Raw genomic sequence first — 22,878 nt, 5'->3', positions numbered from 1 at the left:
TCTCTAAACACCAGCACTTAGATCAGTGTCTGGCACATAATAGGTACTTAATAATTTTATGCTTTTTGCCTGTCTTTGTTCCCCTTTTCCTAAGTTCTAGCAGAAAATAGTCACTGGACCAATACTTAAAAACTCTTCCAGTTTACATTCAGCATAAGCTTTTAGAATTAAGGGTCCCCTTAAATTCCCAAAGAAGCATCGAAGCATTTAGTGGAGGTTAAGTTCATAGCAGATACTACATATTGATCAACATACTCTTACTGATGTGGGGTTGTTTCTCATTTGCAGAAACTAACCAACTCAACTCTCTAAGGAAGCTCCCAAAGTGTCTCTGGGGAAGGTATGCTCTCCACATTTTCTTACCTGCCTGCTATGTTTTTCAAATCTGTTAAGTTCTTCCAAAAGAAAAGTAATTGGTCTTCCTTTTCTGTATTTTCAACTCTATGTGTTCTATTCATCACTCTGAAGCAGTAAGGAACCAGATGCAATGAATGCAAACTCCTGATAAAGTGCCTGACCATCAGGCAATGGCTAAAGGAGATTGTTGGTAAATTTATTATAACCTGAATCACAGGAGCATGAAAATCTTCAGTCATAGCTCATCTTCCCAATCTCAGTTTAGTACAGGGAACTTGGAATATTGCCTGTTCAGACTCATGGGCTCTCAATTTAAACCATCCTGTTATATTGTAGCAATGGACAGCTTACACTGATTCTTTTGTAAGACAGAAGTCATTTAAAGTGGAGAACTTAAATCCAGAATTCTAAATCTCTTCTCCAGGAGAACATGAAGGTAAACTACGGGGGAGGGAGTGGGGTAATACTACCTCAAACACTCAAGGACTAAGGGAATTGAAGAAAAATGGAAATGAGGTTCAATCAGTAGCTAGAAATTGTATAAGCATTTGGTGCATTTTTACTGGTGCACTAGTTTTGGAGAAGAAATGAGTAATATGGTGAAAAGGACATGGGAATTAGGACAACCAGAAACTTCTCCTACTCTCTAACAAAAACTCATGTCTGTAGTGCTTCAACTTTTACAAAGGGCTTTTCTCACTATAATCCTGTGAAAAGGGTAATGTAAATACTGAAGGGAATACTCTTAGGAAGGAGGGATGACTTCTCTAAGGTCACAGCTACTGAGGGACAGGGCCAAGACTTAAAACAAAGTCTTCAGAGGTTAAAGTCAATACACTTCCATGGAAATGTAAAGCTCTATAGCCTTAGATAAGCCAAATGTTCTCCCTAAGTCTCATTTTCCTATTCTTAAAATGAGAAAGTTGGACCAGATGATCTCTTACCATTGATCCCACCCACATCTGAAATGATGATTCCATACAGTATGGGACCTTATGGTCTCTCACCTAGACTATTGAAATAGCCTCCTAATTCATCTCTGTACCCTCTTTCTCTATCTCTCTGCAGTCAAGCCTCCACACAGCTGTGAAATCACTATTTCTGAAGGCTAGGCTTCTTATGTCACCTACTCTATAAGCTCTCATGGCCCACTCTTGCCTCTGGAATTGAAATGCACAATTCCTCCGGCTGGCACTGAAAGTCCTTCATAATCTGTCATCATCCTATCTCTCTCTGTCTCTCTCTGTGTTTCTCTGTCTCCGTGTGTCTATGTGTGTATGTGTCTGCCTGTTTGTCTCCCTCTCCCTCATCTCTCCATCTCCCTCCTCTCTCTTCCTTTCTTTCTCCTTGCTCATTCCTCTCTCTTTCCCTTTCCCTCCTCCTTCTCTTTCCCCCTCTCTTTCCCTCTCTCTCTACTTCCCCTTTTCTCCTCTCCCCTCCCCTCTGTCTTTGATTCTCTCTCTCCAGCTTAGCTGAATTGACCTACTTGTAGTATCCACCACAGAATACTCCATCTCCCCTCTCTGCCCTTTGCACAATTTGTCCCCATGCCTGGAATATGCTGCTTCCTGCTATCTCCACTTTGTCAAATGCCTTGGTTCTCTCAAACCATATCTCATGTACCATTTCCTACATGAAGCACATTGTCCTCATCTCTACCATACCACGTGGCAGAACATTCCGAAGTTATCCTGGATTTATTCTGCATACATGCTGCATTTACTTATAAATGCACGTCTTTCCTCTTAAAAAAAAAAAAAAAAAAACTTTTCTTCTTATCCCTCATGACTAGCATACATTAACAGCTTTATTTTTGTTGCTTGATTGAACCTGGTGCTGGAGTACCTATGTTTAACACTGTTACCATTATCTCCCTCTCATCCCTCAGTTCTTATCACTGGAACTTGAATAATTACTTTTTGAATCAAATTGTAGGATTTTACCTTTATCACAATTATATAATTAATTCCTGGCTCAGGAGCTTCCAAAACCCCGATATAGGTTATAGTAATATTAGCAAGTTTGCATTCATTCAGGCCCTTAAGATTTACAAGATCTTTTTCCTTGAAAAAACCCCATAAGGCGAGAAGTACAAATATTATCATTCCCATTTTACAATGATGACCCTGAGACTCACTTAAATACCTTGTCTAGGCGCACACCATTAGAGATAGACAATAAACATGTATCTGCACTGATGGGAGTAGTGCTTGGGGGGACCTCTCCTCCAGTGAAAGTCCATATCCAGAGTTCATAGACCCAGATACATGAGGAGGTTGATTCTAAGGTTCTCTGGTCCCAAATAGATTGAAGGGAGGCGGAGGGAAAAAGAAGGAGTCTAAATTTGGCGTGGTGGTTACAGAACACTCTGGTGATACTTCTCCTGAAAGCTGTAGTGGTATACATCTCTTGTTTTCAAAGAGGAGCAGTGATAACCAGGGTGATAGCTTGACTCATGTTTGAATTGGATTTCAAACAAAGAACCAGCCTCACTCTCTTGCAGAGTGATCGAAGTGCAGTGGCAAGACAAAAATCAAGATGAGTGGAGATGACCCAGGACCCAGTATAGAATTTGGCATCTTCTATGTCTTACCAAGCTCTCAGCATTCTAGAGTACCTACATCAGGCACCTTCACAGTCATTCAAACAGTGTGTTCAAGTGCTCATTCTGCTGAGGGAAGTCATTATCTGCTTGGGGTAGATAATCCTCTTAATTCACCAACTAGTTTGAGATCTGTTGGTTATCTTCAACCTAGGTTTAACCCATGGTTGTGATAGTTTTACTGGGATGTGGCTCTTTTCAGGACTGCTCATCTACCTGTCATCCAAATCTCACCTGAGGTTCCAAGAAGCAGTGCTATGTAAGCATTCTATCATTGAGCCTTAGACGTAGAAGCATTTTCACAGGTGATCAAGTCCATCCCCTAACTGAAGCATGAATTCTGTCCACAATCCACAACCAATATAGTCATGTAATCTGAGAACTTTGAGTAATCAGAAAATGCACTGTCCACCTAACACAGCACATTTGTTTTTTGGATAATGTTAAGCATTAGATAATCCGCTTATCTTGTAGCTATATGTTTCCCTTTAATTTTTACTTATTTATCCCAATTCAAATCACAAAAGCTAAGGAGAAAAAAACTAATCTTTCTTTCAGGGGAGGACTCTTTAACTATTTTGTGACAGCTGTCATATCCCTATAATCCTCTCTTAGTCCAACCATCCTTGGTTTCTACAATGAATCCCTGTACTGTCTACTTTTAAGTCGCTTCATCATTCTAATTACTTTCCTCTGAATTGATTCCAACTTGACAGTATCCTTTCTAAAAATGTGCTAACCAGCCATCAATAATTTTATTTTATGAAAATTCACAAAACACCAGAAATACACACACACACATACACATGTGTGTGTGCATACAGCAATATTCATGGAATAATGATTATCAGTTTCATATATCTTTTATTATTTCATATATATCTTATTCTCTACTCTGTATATGGGAAATGCTTTTTAATGGGTGTTTGGTTAAGTTCAAAACTTTAAAAATTAATTTTCAAAAAACAGGGTCTGCAGAATCGATTGAAATGTTCAAGATGTGCCCCTGTCTAGGGCAGAGGATAGCAAGATAATAGTCTCTATCACATGAATGGTACACTTCAATTAAGGTCATCTTAAAATATATTTGCTTTTTAAGATGTTACTTGTGAATATTTATGGAACTAAATCGAATTTCCCTCTTATTCTATTTGGATGGAGGAAAGTCAAGGAGGCAAGGAACTCTAGGATAACACCTAACAAAAAATGGAAAACCTAGGGGTCCAATATTGGGCACAGAGACAGAACAAGGGAAATTGTCAAGGAACATCAAGGTAAAAAAAAACAGATGATTGTAGAAAAGAGTAGAAATTAGTGGTGCCAACCTGAGGGGAAGGGTCTCTCTGTGGCAGGGTCCTGTCCTTGGATTTTATCAATGACTTGAATGAAAACAGATGGTTTGTTTATCAATTTTGTGAATGACATTTAGTTAAGAAGCATGAAGCATATAGGGAGATGCTAGATGAACAGAATCATAATACAGAAACATCTTGACAGGCTGGAGTGATGGCCCAATTTAGGAAGATGAACTTTAATAGGAATAAATGTAAAGTCCTGCACTTTGACAAGTGATTTTTTAAAACTAAATCTAGAATAGGAAAAATGTGTCTAGATGATAGCTTATATTAGATAGACAGAGAGATGGACAGACAGACAGAGACACACACACACGCACACACACACACACACACAGGATATTTTGGTAGGTGGTAAATGCCATATAACTCAAATATAAGGGACAGCCTCAAATCTCAGCTTCTAAAACACAATCACTTCCTTTTCAAGAAACTCCAATGATTCCCTACTGCCTCCAGAATAAAACACAAATTCCTCTGTGATTTGAAGAACCTTTACAATTTCATTCTAGACTCTTTCTAAGCTGATCTCACACATGATATTCTAACCAAATTTACTCTTTCCATTTGACATTCCATTTTCTGTCTCTCCATCTTTGCACAGATCCCTCCCTCTCCACTCCTGCCTCTTCCAAGACTAGAGCTCTCCTCAGGAGCCAAATAAAGTATCACCTTTCCTGGGTCCTTCACCCACTCTTGGTGGTCAGCGCTATATTCATATTAATGCCTGTGTATTTTCTATTTCCTTATATTTGTTCCACCCCACCCCCCTCCAGTTCCTGCCTCTACAGTAGCATGTAAGCTTCTTAAGGGCAAGAACTGGTTTTATTTGTATTCTCAAGGATTAGCCCATGTCTTAAGCACATAAAGATCTCAGAGAAAATAGAGGGGCAGGCTCAAAATCAGGGAGACCCACATTCAAAACCTGAGTCAGACAATCCCTAGAAATATAATCCTGGGTAAACCATTTAACCTCTCTATATTTCAGTTTCCTCATTTGTAAAATGAAAATAATGATAATATCTACTTCATAGGATTATTGTGAGGATCAAATTAATAATAATAATGAAAGGTATATAATGTCTACTATGTACCCAGCATTGTGCTAAGTGCTTAACAAATATTATCTCCTCTGAGCCTCACAACTCCCGGAAGGTGCTATTATGATCCCCATTTTAGAGAGGAGAAAACTGAGGCTAACAGAACTTAAATGACTTCCCAAGGTCACATAGCTAGGAGGTGTCTGAAGCGGGATTTGGACTTAGTCTTCCTGACTGGGTATAGCACATACCACTTAGCCATTTAATCATAAAGTGCTGTATGTGCATATGTGTGTATGTACATACTCAATTATGTTTGTGTGTGTGTATGTGTGTGTTATTTATCACTATTGTTATTAATGCCATTATTATTAAGCACTTAATAAATGTTTCTTGTGGCTTGAAAAGACCAGAAAGAAAAAATTTAGAGCTGAATTAAAGAGATCTCAGAAGCTTCCAGTGATTCCAATCCTGGAATTTTATAAATAAGAAAACCAACCCAAAGACATTAAGAGACACTAGAGGGACACCCAACTAGTAAATTTTTACCCTAGAACTTGAACCCCAATTTTTTCCACTCCGTCCAGTGTTCCTTATACTGTAACATACTTTTTTCTCAATTAATTGGCTAGTACTACATTCCCAAACAATTAGATAAAGGCCAGACTGAGCCAACAGGAAGGAGTAAGAAAAAAAAAAAAAGATAAATCTGAAAAGAGCAAATAAGGGAAAAATCTTTATTTACCACTTACCAACAGGTCAGACACTCTGCTACTAGTTATAGATAAAATATAAGAGATAAGACAGTCCCTGGCTTCAAATAGCTCTTTTTTTAAAAAAAAAAAAAAATACAAGTGAGAACATATCTACAGTAGAATGGTTGCCAGGAAAAAATAGTCTATGGAGTCACAAGGATGGTGAGACATCCATAGGGCAATCACTTGAAATGTTCTTGCCAGAAGTAATGCTACTTGTTAATTAGTGTGTCCAGAACAAGGTGGGGAGACAGAGTGTATGTGGAAGGGATAGGGAAAATGTACAATTGAAGCAACATGGAAGATGGTGAAAGGTCTTGAGCCAATAGGATATGCAGGATGTTCTATTTGAGTTTGAAAGTTGAGGGTATTAAGTTCCCCAGTGACTGGGGGGATGGAGATAGGAGTGCAGGAGAGTACACATGGATTCTTGAGGTCCACTGTATAAAGTTACAAGGTACTGATTCATGTAAATATAAGATAATATGGGGAAAAGACTTGAATCTGCTATTAACTAATTGTATGACCTTAGGTTTGCCATTCAATCACCTTGTATATCAGTTTACCCTAATAATAAACTGTAACTAACAGTAACTAAACTGTATGACTCTGAGAGAAAACTACCATGTTCTATAATAAAAGCAAGGTATGATTATTTTAAGAGGATCTCAAAAAGGGCCTTTTTGTTGATGTAGTTTTATGAGTAAGAGATAGGACGTGGGAAGTTGTTGTGAGAGGGAGGCAGCTTCATCTGGTAAACTGGGCTTCCAAAGCAACAGGAGAGTTTACAAAGCTTTCTTGAGATCACTGAGCTACACTGCATCTCCCATAGAGCATCTTTTTTCTACTCACAAAAGTGGACCTGGCAAGCTGACACAACATAACTGTTTAACTGCCCTGCGGTGAATCAGATCTTCTGAGAAATAATGGGCTACAGAACTGTCAATCCCTGTTCTCTGGCTTTCTATCCAATTACAAGGTAATCTGCCACATACCAAAGCAGGGCAGGGAAGGGCTCCCAAGGCAGCCCATGCAGGAGTTATTCACAGTCCCTGGCTCACTTTCAGCTTAAGAAAGCAAGCATCTGTTCCGTTTTATCAAGACAGCAAGTCAGTTCCCTAATACTTCTGTACAATTTAAAATAAAAAGGCATGCAAAACCCAGCCCACTCAAAAATAATAAAAAAAGAAATATTAGTGAAACATAAATGCCACTCAAGTGCATGAGAGATCTTTAATTCTGTCTTAGGCATTTTTAATGTGGCAAATCATGGCTATCTGCTAGGAATATGTAGCATTTATATAGTGTTTAAGGTGTGCAAGGGAATCTTAAAATATTTTCATGTTATCTGAACAATAAGTAAACTTGGGAGGCAGGTGGCTCTTATTCCCATTTTACAGATGAGAATACTTATCCTGGTTAAGTGACTTGACCAAGGTCCTAGAGTTAGGCAGCAAAACTATCTCTGTGATAAAACTATCAAAAACTACTTGTTATATTCATTTCACAAATAAATTCTCTGGGAGCCAGTCTCTTTATGTAATAAAATCAAGGTGATACAAAATGAGTGGTCAAATGTACTCACTATAAATGCAATCATTTATTGGCTACTCATTATTTGTGCCAAATTGTTTTTATAAAATATAATTCTCTGTGGGAAAACTGGGACACTGATACATTGTGGTGGAATGGTGGAATCCAACCATTCTTGAGAGCAATTTGGAACTATGCTCAAAAAGTTATCAAACTGTGCATACCCTTTGATCCAGCAGTGTTTCTACTGGGCTCATATCCCAAAGAGATACTAAAGAAGGGAAAGGGACCTGTATGTGCCAAAATGTTTGTGGCAGCCCTTTTTGTAGTGGCTAGAAACTGGAAATTGAGTGGATGCCCATCAATTGGAGAATGGCTGAATAAGTTGTGGTGTATAAATGTTATGGAATATTATTGTTCTGTAAGAAATGGCCAACAGGGTGATTTCAGAAAGGCCTGGAGAGACTTACACGAACTGATGCTGAGTGAAATGAGCAGGACCAGGAGATTATTATATATGGCAACAACAATACTATATGATGATCAATTCTGATGGATGTGGCTCTCTTTAATAATGAACTACCAGTTTCAATTGTTCAGTAATGAAGAGAGCCATCTACACCCAGGGAGAGGACTGGGAACTGAGTATGGACAACAACACAGCATTTTCACTCTTTCTGATGTTGTTTGCCTGCAAAGCATCATCTAAACATCACTAAAGAGTCAAAATCTTACATGTCATCTTTAACTCTTCCCTCTTCTTCTTTTCCTCCTCCCACTCTCATTTGATCATTTGCTAAGTCATGTTCCTTCTATCTTTCTAACACTTTTTATCTACCATCTTCCTTCTCATTCACCCTAATCCAGACTAATACAACAGTCTCCAACCTGGTCTTCCTGGCACTATTCAGGCAACACACTGTTGCAGATTCTTTCCCCTAAGGCAAAGATTTAATTATATCACTCTACTGCTTAAAAATCTTTAATAGTTCCTCACAGACTACAGATTTCTGCCCAAATACTTCAATGTGGCTTTCAAGGTTCACCTCAAATGGCAATATCTTTCTAATCTTATTTCAGAATAAGGCAAATTGAATTGCTTACTACTCCTCAAATATACCTAAAGCTTCCCGACTTCTTTGACTTTCAAACATACCATTTACTTGGTAAATCATCTTCCTGATTTTCTATTTGTCAGAAACTCTCACTCAAATACTGATGCAGACATTGATGAAATTTTCTTTGATTAATTAAATCAATTAAAAGAGATATCATCTCTCCCTCTTTTGGATCACAAGAACTCTTCCCTCTTGAAACTAATACCATATTCTCTGGTTCAAGGTAATTATTTCCCTGTCTCTCAAATAGATAGTGCACTGTTCAATGAAGGTAGGAAGTAAATCTTTCCCATTTTGTATCAGTGCAACACAATGCTTCATAATGAATATTCAGTTCATTTGAAAATTTAAGAATATAAGAAACTCACATTATCCAGATGTTGAGATGCCGCATGAGGGGAAGCCCATTGGATTAGTTCATTGATATATACATTTTAGAAAAAAACAAGGCAAAATAACAATAGAATAGGAGGGGAGGATTTAGAGCATTGTACAGCATTTACAGTTGTAATGCTCTCTCTAAAATGTAATGTTCTCTGTTGAGGTTTTCATGGGGTCTCTGGAAGCAGCCTTCATTTCAGTTCAGTAATCACCACACAAGTACAGCCAGGGTTTAAAGTCCAAATCCTTTATTGTCTTTTTCAAAGTCCTGTCTCCTGAAATTGGGGCTCGGCTAGTTCTCTGGGGGCCTTCTGGAGTCTTGGTTTCAGTGGGAAAGTGAAGGAGAAGAGCCTGCCACCAGGATAGTGTGAGACGGAATGAATCTGTCTGAGTCCAAGGGTTTGTGCTCCAGCCTTCAACTTCCAGCCTTCTGTCCACTTGTCTCTCTATCTCCCTGGCTGAGGGTTCTAGCTTATATGCCCCACACTGACTACAAACCAATCATTATATCACTAGGAAACCATTATTTGTTGTAGGATTAAATCAATGCTAAACTATATTTAACTATTGTCTCCTCAGTTCCACTTAGTACCTTGTTTCAAGTTCTGGCCCATAACATCTCCTTGTAAAATTAAATCAATCATACTGAACCATGCTAAATTAGAAAACTATTGTCTCTATCAATTCCACTGACTTAGTACCTTGTAAGAATCCTTTGTTTCAAGTTCAGAGTTCTGGTACATAACATACAGGGATACATCTCCAAAAAGTGCCACACAAATTCCATTTTAATATGAAAAATTTCCTAGTGACTCAACATGGTTATGAAGCCTGCAACAGCTGAATCTGAGAAGTATTGATGTTGTAAGTGAGTCAAAAAAGAACTCCAAAACAAATGCTATATGAAAAAAATGAGCATGAGAAGTGGTATAAACAATATTTAAGGAACTATCTGAATGGAAAAACATATGGGTTCATATAATAAAAGTGGGTTATTTTTTTTTTAAAATGGCATTCCCCAAAACAGTAAAAGAATAAGAAGAAAACTTTTAGCAGGTGAAAAGCCCCAAAATAGTGGATTCATTAAAAAAAAAAAAAAAGATTTTTTCCAAAGGCACTAATGGGTTGAAAAATTCACTGGTTTGTAAAGAGAATACAAACATTGATGGAATTCTATAGGTGCCAAAGTACAAAATACTAAAAATCACAAGGATAACATTACTTATATGATATAAAGTACCAACAATAATTAACACTTACATAGTATTTTAGAGTTAGCAAAATCTTTTACAAATATTATCTCATTTGAGCCACACAACTACCCTGAGAAGTAGGAACTATTAGTATGTTCATTTTAGAGATGCAGAAACTGAGGCTAAGAAAGCAAGATAAGTGACTTTCCCAAGATCATACAGCTAGTAAGACTCCTGACTCCATGTCCAGTACCCTATCCATAATACTCAAACTGACTAAAGAGTAGAAGGAAAAGTAAAAGATGACTCAAATATGTCTAGTCGGGAGACTGAAAGACTGGTGGTGATACCAATGAAGGAAACAGTGAAGAAAAAGATCCATTTTTGGGACAGGGGAAATTTCTATTAATTTGCTTGGGGTTTGTTGAGTCCCAGGTAACAGGAAAATATATAAAGGTTTATATCCTGTAGACAAATAGGAGATGCTGGTGAAAAGTCAGGATTGGAAGCTACTTGAATTGGAAAGTCATCTGTGATTCTTGAAGCTACAAGAGAAGATAAGTTCATCCAGGGAATTAAAAACTCCACAGTATACCATGGAATCACACCTCAGTATTCAATCAAATCTTTGCACATAGTTTAACCTCAATGTATAATCCAAGAGTCATTTCCTGATATTTGGAGTGATAATCTTACTGTTAAGATATTATCTGTAAATTTGAAAACTCTAAACCAAGACTCCTTTCTGTTGACATGGAAAAATGAAAATTAACCTCATCATTTAGGTGTTTACTTCACATGATCCTGGGAAAGGAAACCATGGCCATATTAATGAAAACTAGCATCTACCACAGCACTATTCAAATCAATGCTCTGTTAACTTTATCTACTTCTTCTTAGTTAGTTAATAAATATTTCTTAAGTACCTACTATGTCCCAGGAAGCTTTCTTGGAGATACAGAAAAAGGCAAAAGATAGCCCCTGTCCTCAAAGAGCTCACAATCTAATGGGAGAGAAAACAACCAAGCAAACATGTATTAACTATATTCAGGATAAATGGGAAATAAACAACAGAAATAAGGAAATAGAAATGAAAGTGGTTGCCTGCAGGGAAAAAAAGGATTTTAATTGGAACTTAAAGGAATCCAGTGAAGGCAGTAGGCAGAGATGAGGAAAGAAAACATTCTAGACATGGGGGACAGACAGAGGAAATTACCAGAGCTGAGAGGGAATGTCATGTTCATGGAACAACTAGGATAAAGAATAGAGCAAAGCAGGAATAAGAAATATGGAAAGGTGGGGGAAAAGAACAACTATATCATGAAGAAGACAACTGAGTAATGGAGATGGAATCTCTAAAGAGCACAACTAGGATGAAGGATGAAGGACAAAATCGTCTGTTAGGTGTCTTCTCACCGTAAAAAAATCTGACAATTCCTTCCAGAGCCTCCATAGAAGCCATGTTTCAATCCTTTCCTAGATCTACTCCTAATTCTCTAGACTTTGCCACCACACTCATGTGCAGTCCTCCTCTTATTCCCCTTCAGTTGTTTCTTCCATTAGAATATAAGTTCCTTGAGGGAAAGGAACTGTCTTTTTGCTTTCATTTCAATCTCCAACAATTAGCACAATTCCTGACACACAGTAAATATTTAATAAAAATGTGATGCTATTTTGCCTAACTTTGAAGGAGAAATGCAGGAAAAAAGGCTAGAGGATAGAAAAGTTCTGACTCTAAATGTCTTTGAGTATTGACAAAATATGTCTTATAGACACACACATAACACAAGTAGTACTTCCTTAAAATATATCTATTATTTTCAATGTATTATATTCAATGTATTATAAAGATAATTATTAAGTATCACATTGTGCCTGAGAACTTTAATTAATAATAAAACTTCTGATGGGAAACTACACACATACAGAATCCTTGACATCCAAAGAGTTTCTATCTAAGATTTAGCTCCATTCATCATTAATCAAGACTATTTACAACTAGAACACTTACAGTTTCATCTTCAAATTTAAGATGGAGAACCTTCTCACCCTCCTTGTAGTCCTTGACTATTTCTGCTGATCGCCACACTTCATCAGGATCAGGGATCCAAACCCTTGTGAACTGCAAGACAAGATCATAAGTACATAAGTACAAGATCGGATATAAAGTATTACTTTCGTTTCCCTAAAAGTTTCCTTGGTCATTCTTTTTTTTTTAATCAAATTTTATTTTTTCAATTATAAAAAAAAAAATCTTCCTTCTTTCTCTTCCAGCTTTTCCCACAATGAAAATAGAAAATCCCTATTAGAAACAGATATGCTCAAGCAAAACAAATTACCACATTCAACATGTTCAAAATAAAATATATCTCAATCTGTACCAAGTCTATCACCCACCCATATATTGTATCATTTTTCTTTAGGAGTACTCTGGAATTTTGAATTAACAAGAGTTCTTAAGTCTTTCAAAGTTGTTTTTCTTTATAATCTTGTTGTTACAAATTATTATCCTGCTTCTGCTCACTTCATATTATAGGATTTCATAAAAATCTTTCAATGTTTCTCTATAATTGTCCTATTCATCATTTCTTACTCTACAATAGTATTCCGTCATGACTATATACTAGACTTATTCAGCTATTTTCCAACTGATGGGCATACCTTTAGTATCTGGTTCTTTAGAGTTACAAAAAAAGTTGCTGTGAATACAGCATTTTTCAATACCTGAACAATCCTGAGATTAGAGAAAAAAATTAAGATAAAATGGTTCTCAGTGGATTTTCCTTATTGTAAGATGTAGTATGACAAGATGTCACGGTTAGAAAGAAATAACTCACAACAGAGACTGATAAAGATCATAAGTTGAGATAATCAAAGGAATCTGTATCCCTTCTCCCTCTTGCCCCCTCCAAAAACCTCAAATATCAAAAAGAAATAAAATATTTTTAAGATATCACAAAAGAAACTAAAATTCAATGCAAATCTTTTTAAAAAAAAAAAAAAGGAAAGAAAGGACAATGTGAGTAGAAATAAAAGTATATCAGCAATAAAATCTACTAATGTACCAAAAGTAACAGAGACAAAAGAAGTCATACATAGAAAACAAGTTTAACCCAGATCCTCTCCTCATTACACCAGGCTAGCTGCACTGCATTACAATAATAAAATGAATCAAAAGTTTGGATAGTGACTTATTGAAGTACACAAGATACTTATTCAAAGACAATTTCAAAATAATTTGAATAAAAATCAAGGAAGAAACGAAGAAAAAAGGCAATATCTGGTGCTAATGATAGGAAGAGCAAACATATCAAAAATGACAACATTTTTGAAATTAAAGTATTGCCTTAATGCAATAATGCAATTATCAGCCATGATTCCTAAGGTCAATGATGGAACATGCTATCTACATCCATAGAGAAAGCTGATAGTCTCAAAATACAGAAAAACATAAATTTTTGAGACAGTCAATGGGAAAATTTGCTTTGCTCAACAGAGCATGTTTGTTAGGATTTTGCTTTTCTTTCTTTTTTTAAATTCATTTGAAAAGAGTTCAGATAAAGAAGGGAAAGGAAAAGTAGGGACAGAATAGCCAAAATGAAAGGAAGAAAAAGTCATTTAAGTATTTTTTTAATGCACAAAAGACAAAAGTCCAGAAATGATTGCAGACAAGCAGGACATATTTTAAATTACATTGAATTATATATTTAAAAATAAAAACAGTCAGTATATAATAGAGATACAAAGTTTGATACAAAAATAATTGTAAAGGGTTACACATACGTAACAGTTAAAAATAATGAAGAATGAAATCCCTATGCAAGAACAATTGCTGGAATAACTATGTCACCACAAGAAACTAACTATACTGACAATGTAAAAAAATTTAGATAATTTTGTTTTAAACCTAGACAAAAGGATGATATTTTTTACTCAACTGTGAAGGGAAGGAAATGTTATCATTAATGAGAAAAGCACTTTTTTCTTTCCTTAGAGTAATTGGGAAAGTTGCTATAATCTAGTTTTGTTGCTGTTGTTTTGTTTTGAAATAAGTGAAGATTCACAGATATTTGGAAGATGGTAAGGTATATCCATAAATGATTATATTAAAACAGAAGACATGAAAAAAATCTTTATTTGATATTATAAAATCAGATTATAACTGGGGCCATGGCAAGGGCCTTGCCACTGAAGTGACAAAAAGTACCAGATGCAGTTAAATCTTCTAAGAGCCCAGGGTGTTGTTTTCACTATACTCAGGTAGTGAAGGCAAATCCTTTTAAAACTCACAAGAAAGTAATTAGTAGAACATTTAAAATGTGTTTTTAAATGTTTCTAATTGGTTAATGGTAACCCTGCCAAAATCAGCTTGGTAACTATTAAATTACAGCCAAGAAATTATCCAAGCCTAAATCTAAATGTCACTGAATATCTCACAAAGATGATGTGTTTGCGTGTTCTGTAAACATTAACATTCAACACACACACACACACACACACACACACACACACACACACCCTACAGAATCTCTCAAATATCATCCAGGTTCATAGCCACAACTTTCACTAACTGTCCCACTTCTGCCAGTGAGAAATTTAGCCTTGGGTTAAGTGATCATATAGGTAAGTAACATCATTACCCAGTCTGATTTCCATCTAAGCTAATCCATTAAAAATAGCACTTCTCATCTGTACTTTTTAGTTCTTTATGCAAATTCTCTGGAAATGCTGATGAGACCAGTGTTATATAGATCTACTCCCTTTCCATCAGTGGAGGTGGAGGGGATGGGAAAAGAAGAAGAGGGGAGAAGAAGAGAGAGAAGGAAAAAGAGAGAGTAAGGGAGAGAAGAAATAGGAAGGAAAGGAAGGAGAAAAGGAGAGAAGGAGGGAGGGAGGGAGAAGGTGAGTATTCCCTACTAAAAATATAATTTTCTTTCCTATTTTCTAATGCCCTTTTGAAAACTACTAATATGAACACCATATTTTGATACCAATATTAATCACAAAGTAGTTCTGAATATTCATCTATATAAAAGTTACTCTATAAATTTGATTTCTTGACATTCCATCCTACTGATGAAAAGCAAATACTATTTGTTCTTGGCACTGGAGTGGAGGCATCTTAGGATATCTCCATAAGCACCTCCCTGCTTCCAAGAGAGCTTTCCCTAAATTTTGACAGCGGAGATATCAAGGACCTGCTTCCTATGAAATCTCCAGAGAAGGAGACTTGACAGACTATTCTCCTAAGCAGCATTTAACAACCTTTACTGTCAGCTAATTCTTCTTCACACATTCCATCTGTCATTTTTTTGCTGTCACTGATACCCACTACTTGATTTTACTGACCTTTCATTAAGGTGTTGCCTACTAAACTTTAATTATACTGCTCATTTCTGGTCTCACTGAAGTGACCCACATCATTCCTGATGCTGAATTCTGAATTACATAACTGAGGATCTCCCATCCCATCCACAGATCAGTCAGAGCACATACTACCTTAATACAAAACAGAGCCTGTATTCTATACTAAAGTATGAGAAATACTGCAGAAAAGTAAATAGACAAGACTTGTTCTTCTCCATCTTTTAAGGACCTGAGTTTGGGTGATACTGACCTGCCATCATCAAGATGCCAGACAGACAGTCTGGGCAATAAGTTGTAACCAGGGTTCCAGTCCTACCTTGGGAATGATAACTTTTAAGTAAATTAAGCTTATCATCATAACATGAGAAGTAAGAGTTACATTTTGAGTTGTTTTGTGTTATTTAACTTTTCTTGAATTATTAATTTTTTTATATATAGTTGTCTTGTATCTTTGATTAGGTTGAAAATTCCTTTACAAGGAGACAGGGGTGTATTGCTTCCTAGTAAATCTAACAGAACTAACAAACTAAACAACCTATACAACCTATATCTAAATTGCAAAAAAAAAAAAAAAAAATCCTCTTCCCACCCCACCCCACCCCACCCCACCATGAAATCACATAGCATGTTATCCTCTCCAGGAATTAATTACTTGTGTATCTAACCAACAAAACAGTCCCAGAAACTTATATTCTACTAGTAGAGAAAATACAGCATATATACATATAAGTAAATGCAAGGTTATCTATGAAGTGAAAGAAACTCACAGGAGACATCATTGTTGGGATCTTTACAAAGTGATAACTCAGTTGCCTAATTTAGCATAGTACTTAGCAAATCCTCTAGCTCATTAATGTATTTAAGTACTCATTGGAGGTCACACTTTTGGGAGATTCACAAGTCAGTATTCAGTATGAGATTCACAAGCCAGAAACCCATAATCCCACTCTCAGATCCCATAATCCCACTCTCTCGGAGGAGGAGTCAATCTTTTACACCAAGCATAAAAAGAGCTTCAGTGAGCCAATCAGTCAGTTCAGAAGAAGCCCACTCTCGGAGGCACAACCAGATTCATTCATCCCATCTCACACCACCATGGTAGCTGGACTCTTGAACTTCCCCCACTGAAACCAAGGCTGGTCTGAACGGCTCTCCAGAAAGCTGCCCAGCCTCAGGCAAGGAGACAAGACTCTGAAGGAGCACTCTGGGAGACTGAGAGCCCTCTCTCGGAGGCAAGAGAGATTCATTCCATTTTCTACATTTGTGCTGGCTGGAGGCTGAAGGACAAACCTTTGGATTTGGAGACATTCGGAGGGAGCTCTTGGAACCAAGCAGAAAGATAGGCCACCAAGAAAACTAACCGGGCTATTTTGGAGGAAGCAATAAAAAATCTTTTTTTTTTTTTAAACACCTGGCTGCATTTGGAGTGATTATTATTTTTAATTGAAACTAAGGGTGCCTCCAGAAAACCTCCCCAAGAAACCTGCTCCCAGATAGAACCATTATATTTTAAAGAAGAGAACACCACACATCATGGAGGAAATGGTATCTGAGATGGCTTGAGGATCAAGAGTATTCCACTGAAATTCTCCTTATCCTATCTTTCAAACTCCATGGACCCTAATACATATGAGTAGTGGGAGTAATGCTGGTGGTTGTAGTGGTAGTGATGAATGAGGATAAGGATAATGATTCTCTTTTTAGTGTATCTATTAAGTATAAAAAGAACAACATTCCTTTCACTCTGGGACAACTAACTTTCTAATTGGTCTACTTGTATCCATCATATTCCCATAAGGCAACAAATATGTGGACATAAGACAACTTCCCTTCTGACCCAGTTTCAAAACAACTCAATTTGCCACCAACTTGTTCTAATGATATTTACTTCCACCTGATTGAAATAGCAGACTTGGCCTAATTAGCCACTGTTTCTTATCTCATTAAAACAACATTGCAGAATGGAACAAAAATTGGATTGAAAGAAATCCAAAATTTTGAATCCAGCTCCAACAATAATTGGTCGTATGACCTTAGGCACTTCTCTTTGCTTCCTCATCTCCTTATTTATAAAATGGAATGAATAGTTCAATGACTTTTTTTGAAGGTTGTTAAAAGAAACAAATGAGAAGATACACATAGGACATTGCAATAAGAAATTTTCAATATTAATAATTTAAGCCACTATGAGATCCTTCTCTCTACCAGTACCAGGATCTTATGCAGACTGAGCAAGTCACTGCCTTCAAAAAATCCTATTAAAGAAACTCTCAAAATCCCAAGCTGCAGCTCCCCTTCATGATAAAAATGAGTCATTAATAGGAAACAATTAGAAAGTTAAAAATATGAGAATGCTAATGTACTAAGTCACAAAAATGAGAAAATGTCATCTAGAACTCACCTAGTATGTTAATACACTTGGTGTTCATAATTTCACAGGACCTTATATTTAGAATGAAAGGCAACTTCAGAGGTCAACCATTCCCACCTTCTCATGATACCAGTAAATAAACTGAAACCCGAGAGGTTAAGTGGCTTGCCCAAAATCATAGAGGTAGTAAGGAAGAGATCAAGGATTCAAAATCAGGTCCAATTGCAAATCTGTAAGACTATGTTTAAAAGACGAAACAGTAAGAAATGATGTAGAGGACAGAGCCAATATGGTGGAGAAAAGTCAGAAAGTTGCCTGTATACCTATCATTTCCTTTGGTAATAATGTTAAATCAGGTCCCTAAATGGAGTCTAGAGAGTGACAGATGGAGTGAAACAATTTTCCAGCTTAACATAATCTGCAAGAATTTCAGGAAAGATCTGTCTCATTTGGATAAAGGAAGCACAGTCCAGCACAGATGGTGTTGAAGTAAGCCAGCAGGAGGCTATTAGCCACAGCACAGATCAGCAACTAGGTCCCATGGTCCTCAATCAGCAGGTTAGTGGCACAGAAGGCCAAATGTGAAGCTTCCAATCCTAGCACAGAAAGCAAACTGCCAGCCCAGGGAACCCCCCACCCTCCAGCACAACAGGAGTTATTGGTTATTGGTGGCTGGTCCACCAATAACTGAGGTCCTGACCTACAGCATAAGAAGCTTGGGGCAGTACGCCTTGTATTCTAAGAATAAACAGATCAGGAAATAGATCTAAATAAAAAACATCAGGAAAAAAAAAAAAAAAAAAAACAGGAAAGAGCCCTGACCATAGGAAGTATGGTGACAAGAAAGATAAAACACAAACTCAGAAGAGAACAATAATGTCAAAATGTTTATATGTAAAGTCTCAAAGATAAATAAGAATTTGAAATCACAAGCCCAAAAAGTTCTTCTTAGAAGAGCTCAAGAAATATTCTAAAAATTAAATGAGAGGTAGAAGAAAAATTGGAAACAGAAATAAGACTTATGCAAGAGAGTCAACAGTTTGGAAAAGGAAGGATAAAAACTGATAGAAGAAAACAACTGGGGAAAAAATTCTGCTGCAAAAAAACAACTCAAAAATGAGAATCAGCCAAATGGGAAAAAAAGGTACAGGAGATAACTGAAAGAAAAAAATTCCTTAAAAATTAGAATTGGTCAAGTGGAAACTAAGAACTCTATGAAAGGATCAATCAAACAAAATTTAAAAGAAAAAGAAAAAAATAGGAGAAAATGTAAAGTAACTCATTGGAAAAATAAATCACGTGGAAAATTTCTAGGAGATATAATTTAAGAATTATTGAATTACCTAAAAGCCATGATAAAAAAAAAAAAAAAAAAAAAGAACCTGGATAGCATCTTTCAAGAAATTGTCAGGGAAAACTGAGAAAAAAGAATCACTGAAAGAACCTATCAATCACTTCCTGAAAGAGATGCTAAAATGGAAATTCTAAAGAATATTACAGTCAAATTCCAGAACCATTAGGAGAAAATACTACAAGCAGCCAAACAGAAACAATTCAAATATCAAGGAGCAACAATCAGGATTACACAGGACTTAGCAGCTTCTACATTAATGGAACAGAGAGCCTGGAATATGATAGTCTAGAAAGCAAAAAATCTTGGATTACAACCAAGAATCCAGCAAATTCAAGGGTAATCTTTATTACAGGTAAGGGAATTTCAATGAAATAGGGAACTTTTAATCTTTTCTGATGAAAAAGTGAGAGCTGAACAAATTCAAAAGAAGGAAAAAGAGGGAGGGGGGATAACAATGTATGAACAACTTGGGGAAAGGGGAAGAAATACTCTAACCAAAACTGTACTGTAAAAAGGTTGTTATACAGAAGCAAACCTTCTAGTCCCTTAATAGATTATCTAATACCAGTCCTCCATTTTATATTTGAGGAGACTGAGGTCTCTGTGACATAAGTACTAAGTAGCAGTGCTGAGACACAAACAAAATGTTCTGCTATCTACAAAAGACTTTAAAACTATGAAGAGGGCTTCAACATCTTAATTGTAAAGCTATCCTAGGGGGTCCACCACCAGCCTTGGAGTGGGATAAGGAGAATGAAAAATTTCTTTGCTCATTAAGCAGTGTGTTTGTTAAAAATAAATCACCACTGGAAAACTGGGACACTAATGCATTGTTGGTGGAGTTGTGAACGAATCCAACCATTCTGGAGAGCAATCTGGAATTATGCCCAAAAAATTATCAAATTGTGCATACCCTTTGATCCAGCAGTGTTTCTACTGGGCTTATATCCCAAAGAAATACTAAAGAAGGGAAAGGGACCTGTATGTGCCAAAATATTTGTAGCAGCCCTGTTTGTAGTGGCTAGAAACTGGAAAATGAATGGATGCCCATCAATTGGAGAATGGCTGGGTAAATTGTGGTATATGAATGTTATGGAATATTATTGTTCTGTAAGAAATGACCAGCAGGATGAATACAGAGAGGACTTGTGAGACTTACATGAACTGATGCTAAGTGAAATGAGCAGAACCAGGAGATCATTATATACTTTGACAACGATATTGTATGAGGACATATTTTGATGGAAGTGGATTTCTTTGACAAAGAGACCTGAGTTTCAATTGATAAATGACGGATAGAAGCAGCTACACCCAAAGAAAGAACACTGGGAAACGAATGTGAACTATCTGCATTTTTGTTTTTCTTCCTGGGTTATTTATACCTTCTGAATCCAATTCTCCCTATGCAACAAGAGAACTGTTCGGTTCTGCAAACATATATTGTATCTAGGATATACTGCAACATATCCAACATATAAAGGACTGCTTGCCATCTAGGGGAGGGGGTGGAGGGAGGGAGGGAAAAAAATCGGAACAGAAACGAGTGTCAATATAAAGTAATTATTAAATAAAAAATTTAAAAAAAAACAAAAACAAAAACAAAATAAATAAATAAAAATAAATCACCACTTAAGAGGAGTTGTTTTCTAAGTGGCTTATTGAAAAGAATGAGTGGGGAAAAAAAGGACAATGATGGAGCTACCCACCATTTCTAAACAGAAATGCGAAAACCAGCAATAGTAATGAGTCACCATTGCCTGTTCATGGTTATTTTCATCTATCTTGCCTTTCAGGTCCTCAGGTTTGTGTCACTTGTGACCATCCCTTAACTATTCTCAAAAAGCAATCCCAGCAGTGAAGAGTTCTGGAGTCCAGAGTAAGAGGGATGGCATTTGGATCACGGCTTCACTCCTTGCTATCTATATGGAAAGTCCAATAACTTCTCTGTGTCTCAATTTTCTTATCTGTAAAATGAGAGGACCAGACTAAATGTTCTCTAAACTTCCTTCCAGCTCAAAATCTATGATCTATTAGATGTACCATTTCATTTTTGTATGGCATGCTAAGTCTCAAGCTTCATGTCCAGAAGCAGATTCTGGCATAAACTAATTCACTACTAATTCACTGCTTACTTTCCCCCATGTTTTGTATTCTGATAATTACCATCTAACCCTTATTCTTGCTTTCTGGAGAAAAAATTCTCTCTCCCCTCCCCTCCCCTCTCCTCTCCTCTTTTCTTTCTGTCTCTCTCTCCCATCACTTTAAATTTGACTATAATAACTCTGAATGTTGGGTGGAGGTGGGAGGATGAGGACAGCAGTGGAGTCAGAGTTAGATATTTTGCAGCTTTTACTGAGCATCTTCTTTCTCCTTCTCCAGACCCAGAATCATTTCAGGGAGTCGTCAAGGCTGAAACCATTACAGCTCTTGCAGGGGGGAAGCTAACAATATGCTTCATAGACAGATCAGGTCCATTGAAGATAAATACTAAAATGATTCCAGGCACATCCCAGTATCCCAATGGCTAATAAAAAGAGGCTAAGTATACAGGCCATTAAAATGTCCTATGAAAATACACAGTAAGAAGAGTTGTGCTCAAAATGTAACATGACAAGAGATTGCCTTTTTCTTTTCTTCAGACCAGGCACTGAATTTGGCAAACAATCATTTCCTAATTGAAGGCCAAGAAACTGAGTAGCAGCCACTTAGCTATTCTTCTCTGAAAGTCCAAAAGATTAAAAATAAAGAAAATGAAGCAAAATTAAAATGATATTATGTCAATTTCACTCCAGGCAAAATGTCTCATGGAGGTTTTGCATTATGAACATGTTCCTTATGCTTTTTGGACTCAGTTTCATGGCTTTCTCCTTCTTACACAAAATAGGAAAAAACCTTCCTATGCTCTTAGTTTCCTGGAAGCTAAGCCAGGACCTCCTAAGGGACCCTAAAATGCATTCTTTAGACTCCACATAGGGTTACAATTTACCATTCCAAATAAACAGAAGCCATACAATTTTGAAAGATTAACAAAACAAAAGAAATTCAACAGATTCAGCTCATGTACCAATCCTACAGCTATGAAAGTTCCAAGTTCATCTAAATTCCTTTACATTTACATTCTTTCATATCTATTATCTTTTTGAGATGCATACAAAAACTCTTAAGAAAGGTGGAAATTATCACATCTATTTTAGGTTGAAGAAAATGGACCCATAAAGGACATATGATTTGCTAGGGATTATATAGATTAGTATAGATTGTTTTTTTGTGCGTTTTTTTTTGGGGGTGGGTGGGAATCAATTGCTCCTTGGTAGTTCTCAAGTGGTATAGGATTAATGGTTGCAGAAGTTGAAAAGAAGCTAGGGAAAATTTTGTAAATTATGCGAGCACAGTACAAGTTCTTAATTCATCATCCCCTTTAGCAATCTGGTGAAGTCTAAAGATAAAACTTT

General features: G+C 36.6%; 1 protein-coding gene across 1 annotated transcript in view; it reads right to left on the bottom strand.

Moving 5' to 3' along the window:
- The window catches only part of MYO5B (myosin VB), a 518,558-nt gene that overhangs the window by 327,474 nt on the left and 168,206 nt on the right, over window positions 1-22,878 (bottom strand). Inside the window, exon 2 of the mRNA XM_051969631.1 lies at window positions 12,346-12,456. Within this exon, the coding sequence (XP_051825591.1) occupies window positions 12,346-12,456 (111 nt within the window). The remainder of the gene's footprint in view (window positions 1-12,345; window positions 12,457-22,878) is intronic.

This window comes from Antechinus flavipes, chromosome 1 (genome assembly GCF_016432865.1).
Source record: "Antechinus flavipes isolate AdamAnt ecotype Samford, QLD, Australia chromosome 1, AdamAnt_v2, whole genome shotgun sequence".
Classification (NCBI taxonomy): domain Eukaryota; kingdom Metazoa; phylum Chordata; class Mammalia; order Dasyuromorphia; family Dasyuridae; genus Antechinus; species Antechinus flavipes.
Note: the sequence above shows the minus strand (reverse complement) of the source record. Positions and strands in the feature narration are given on the sequence as shown.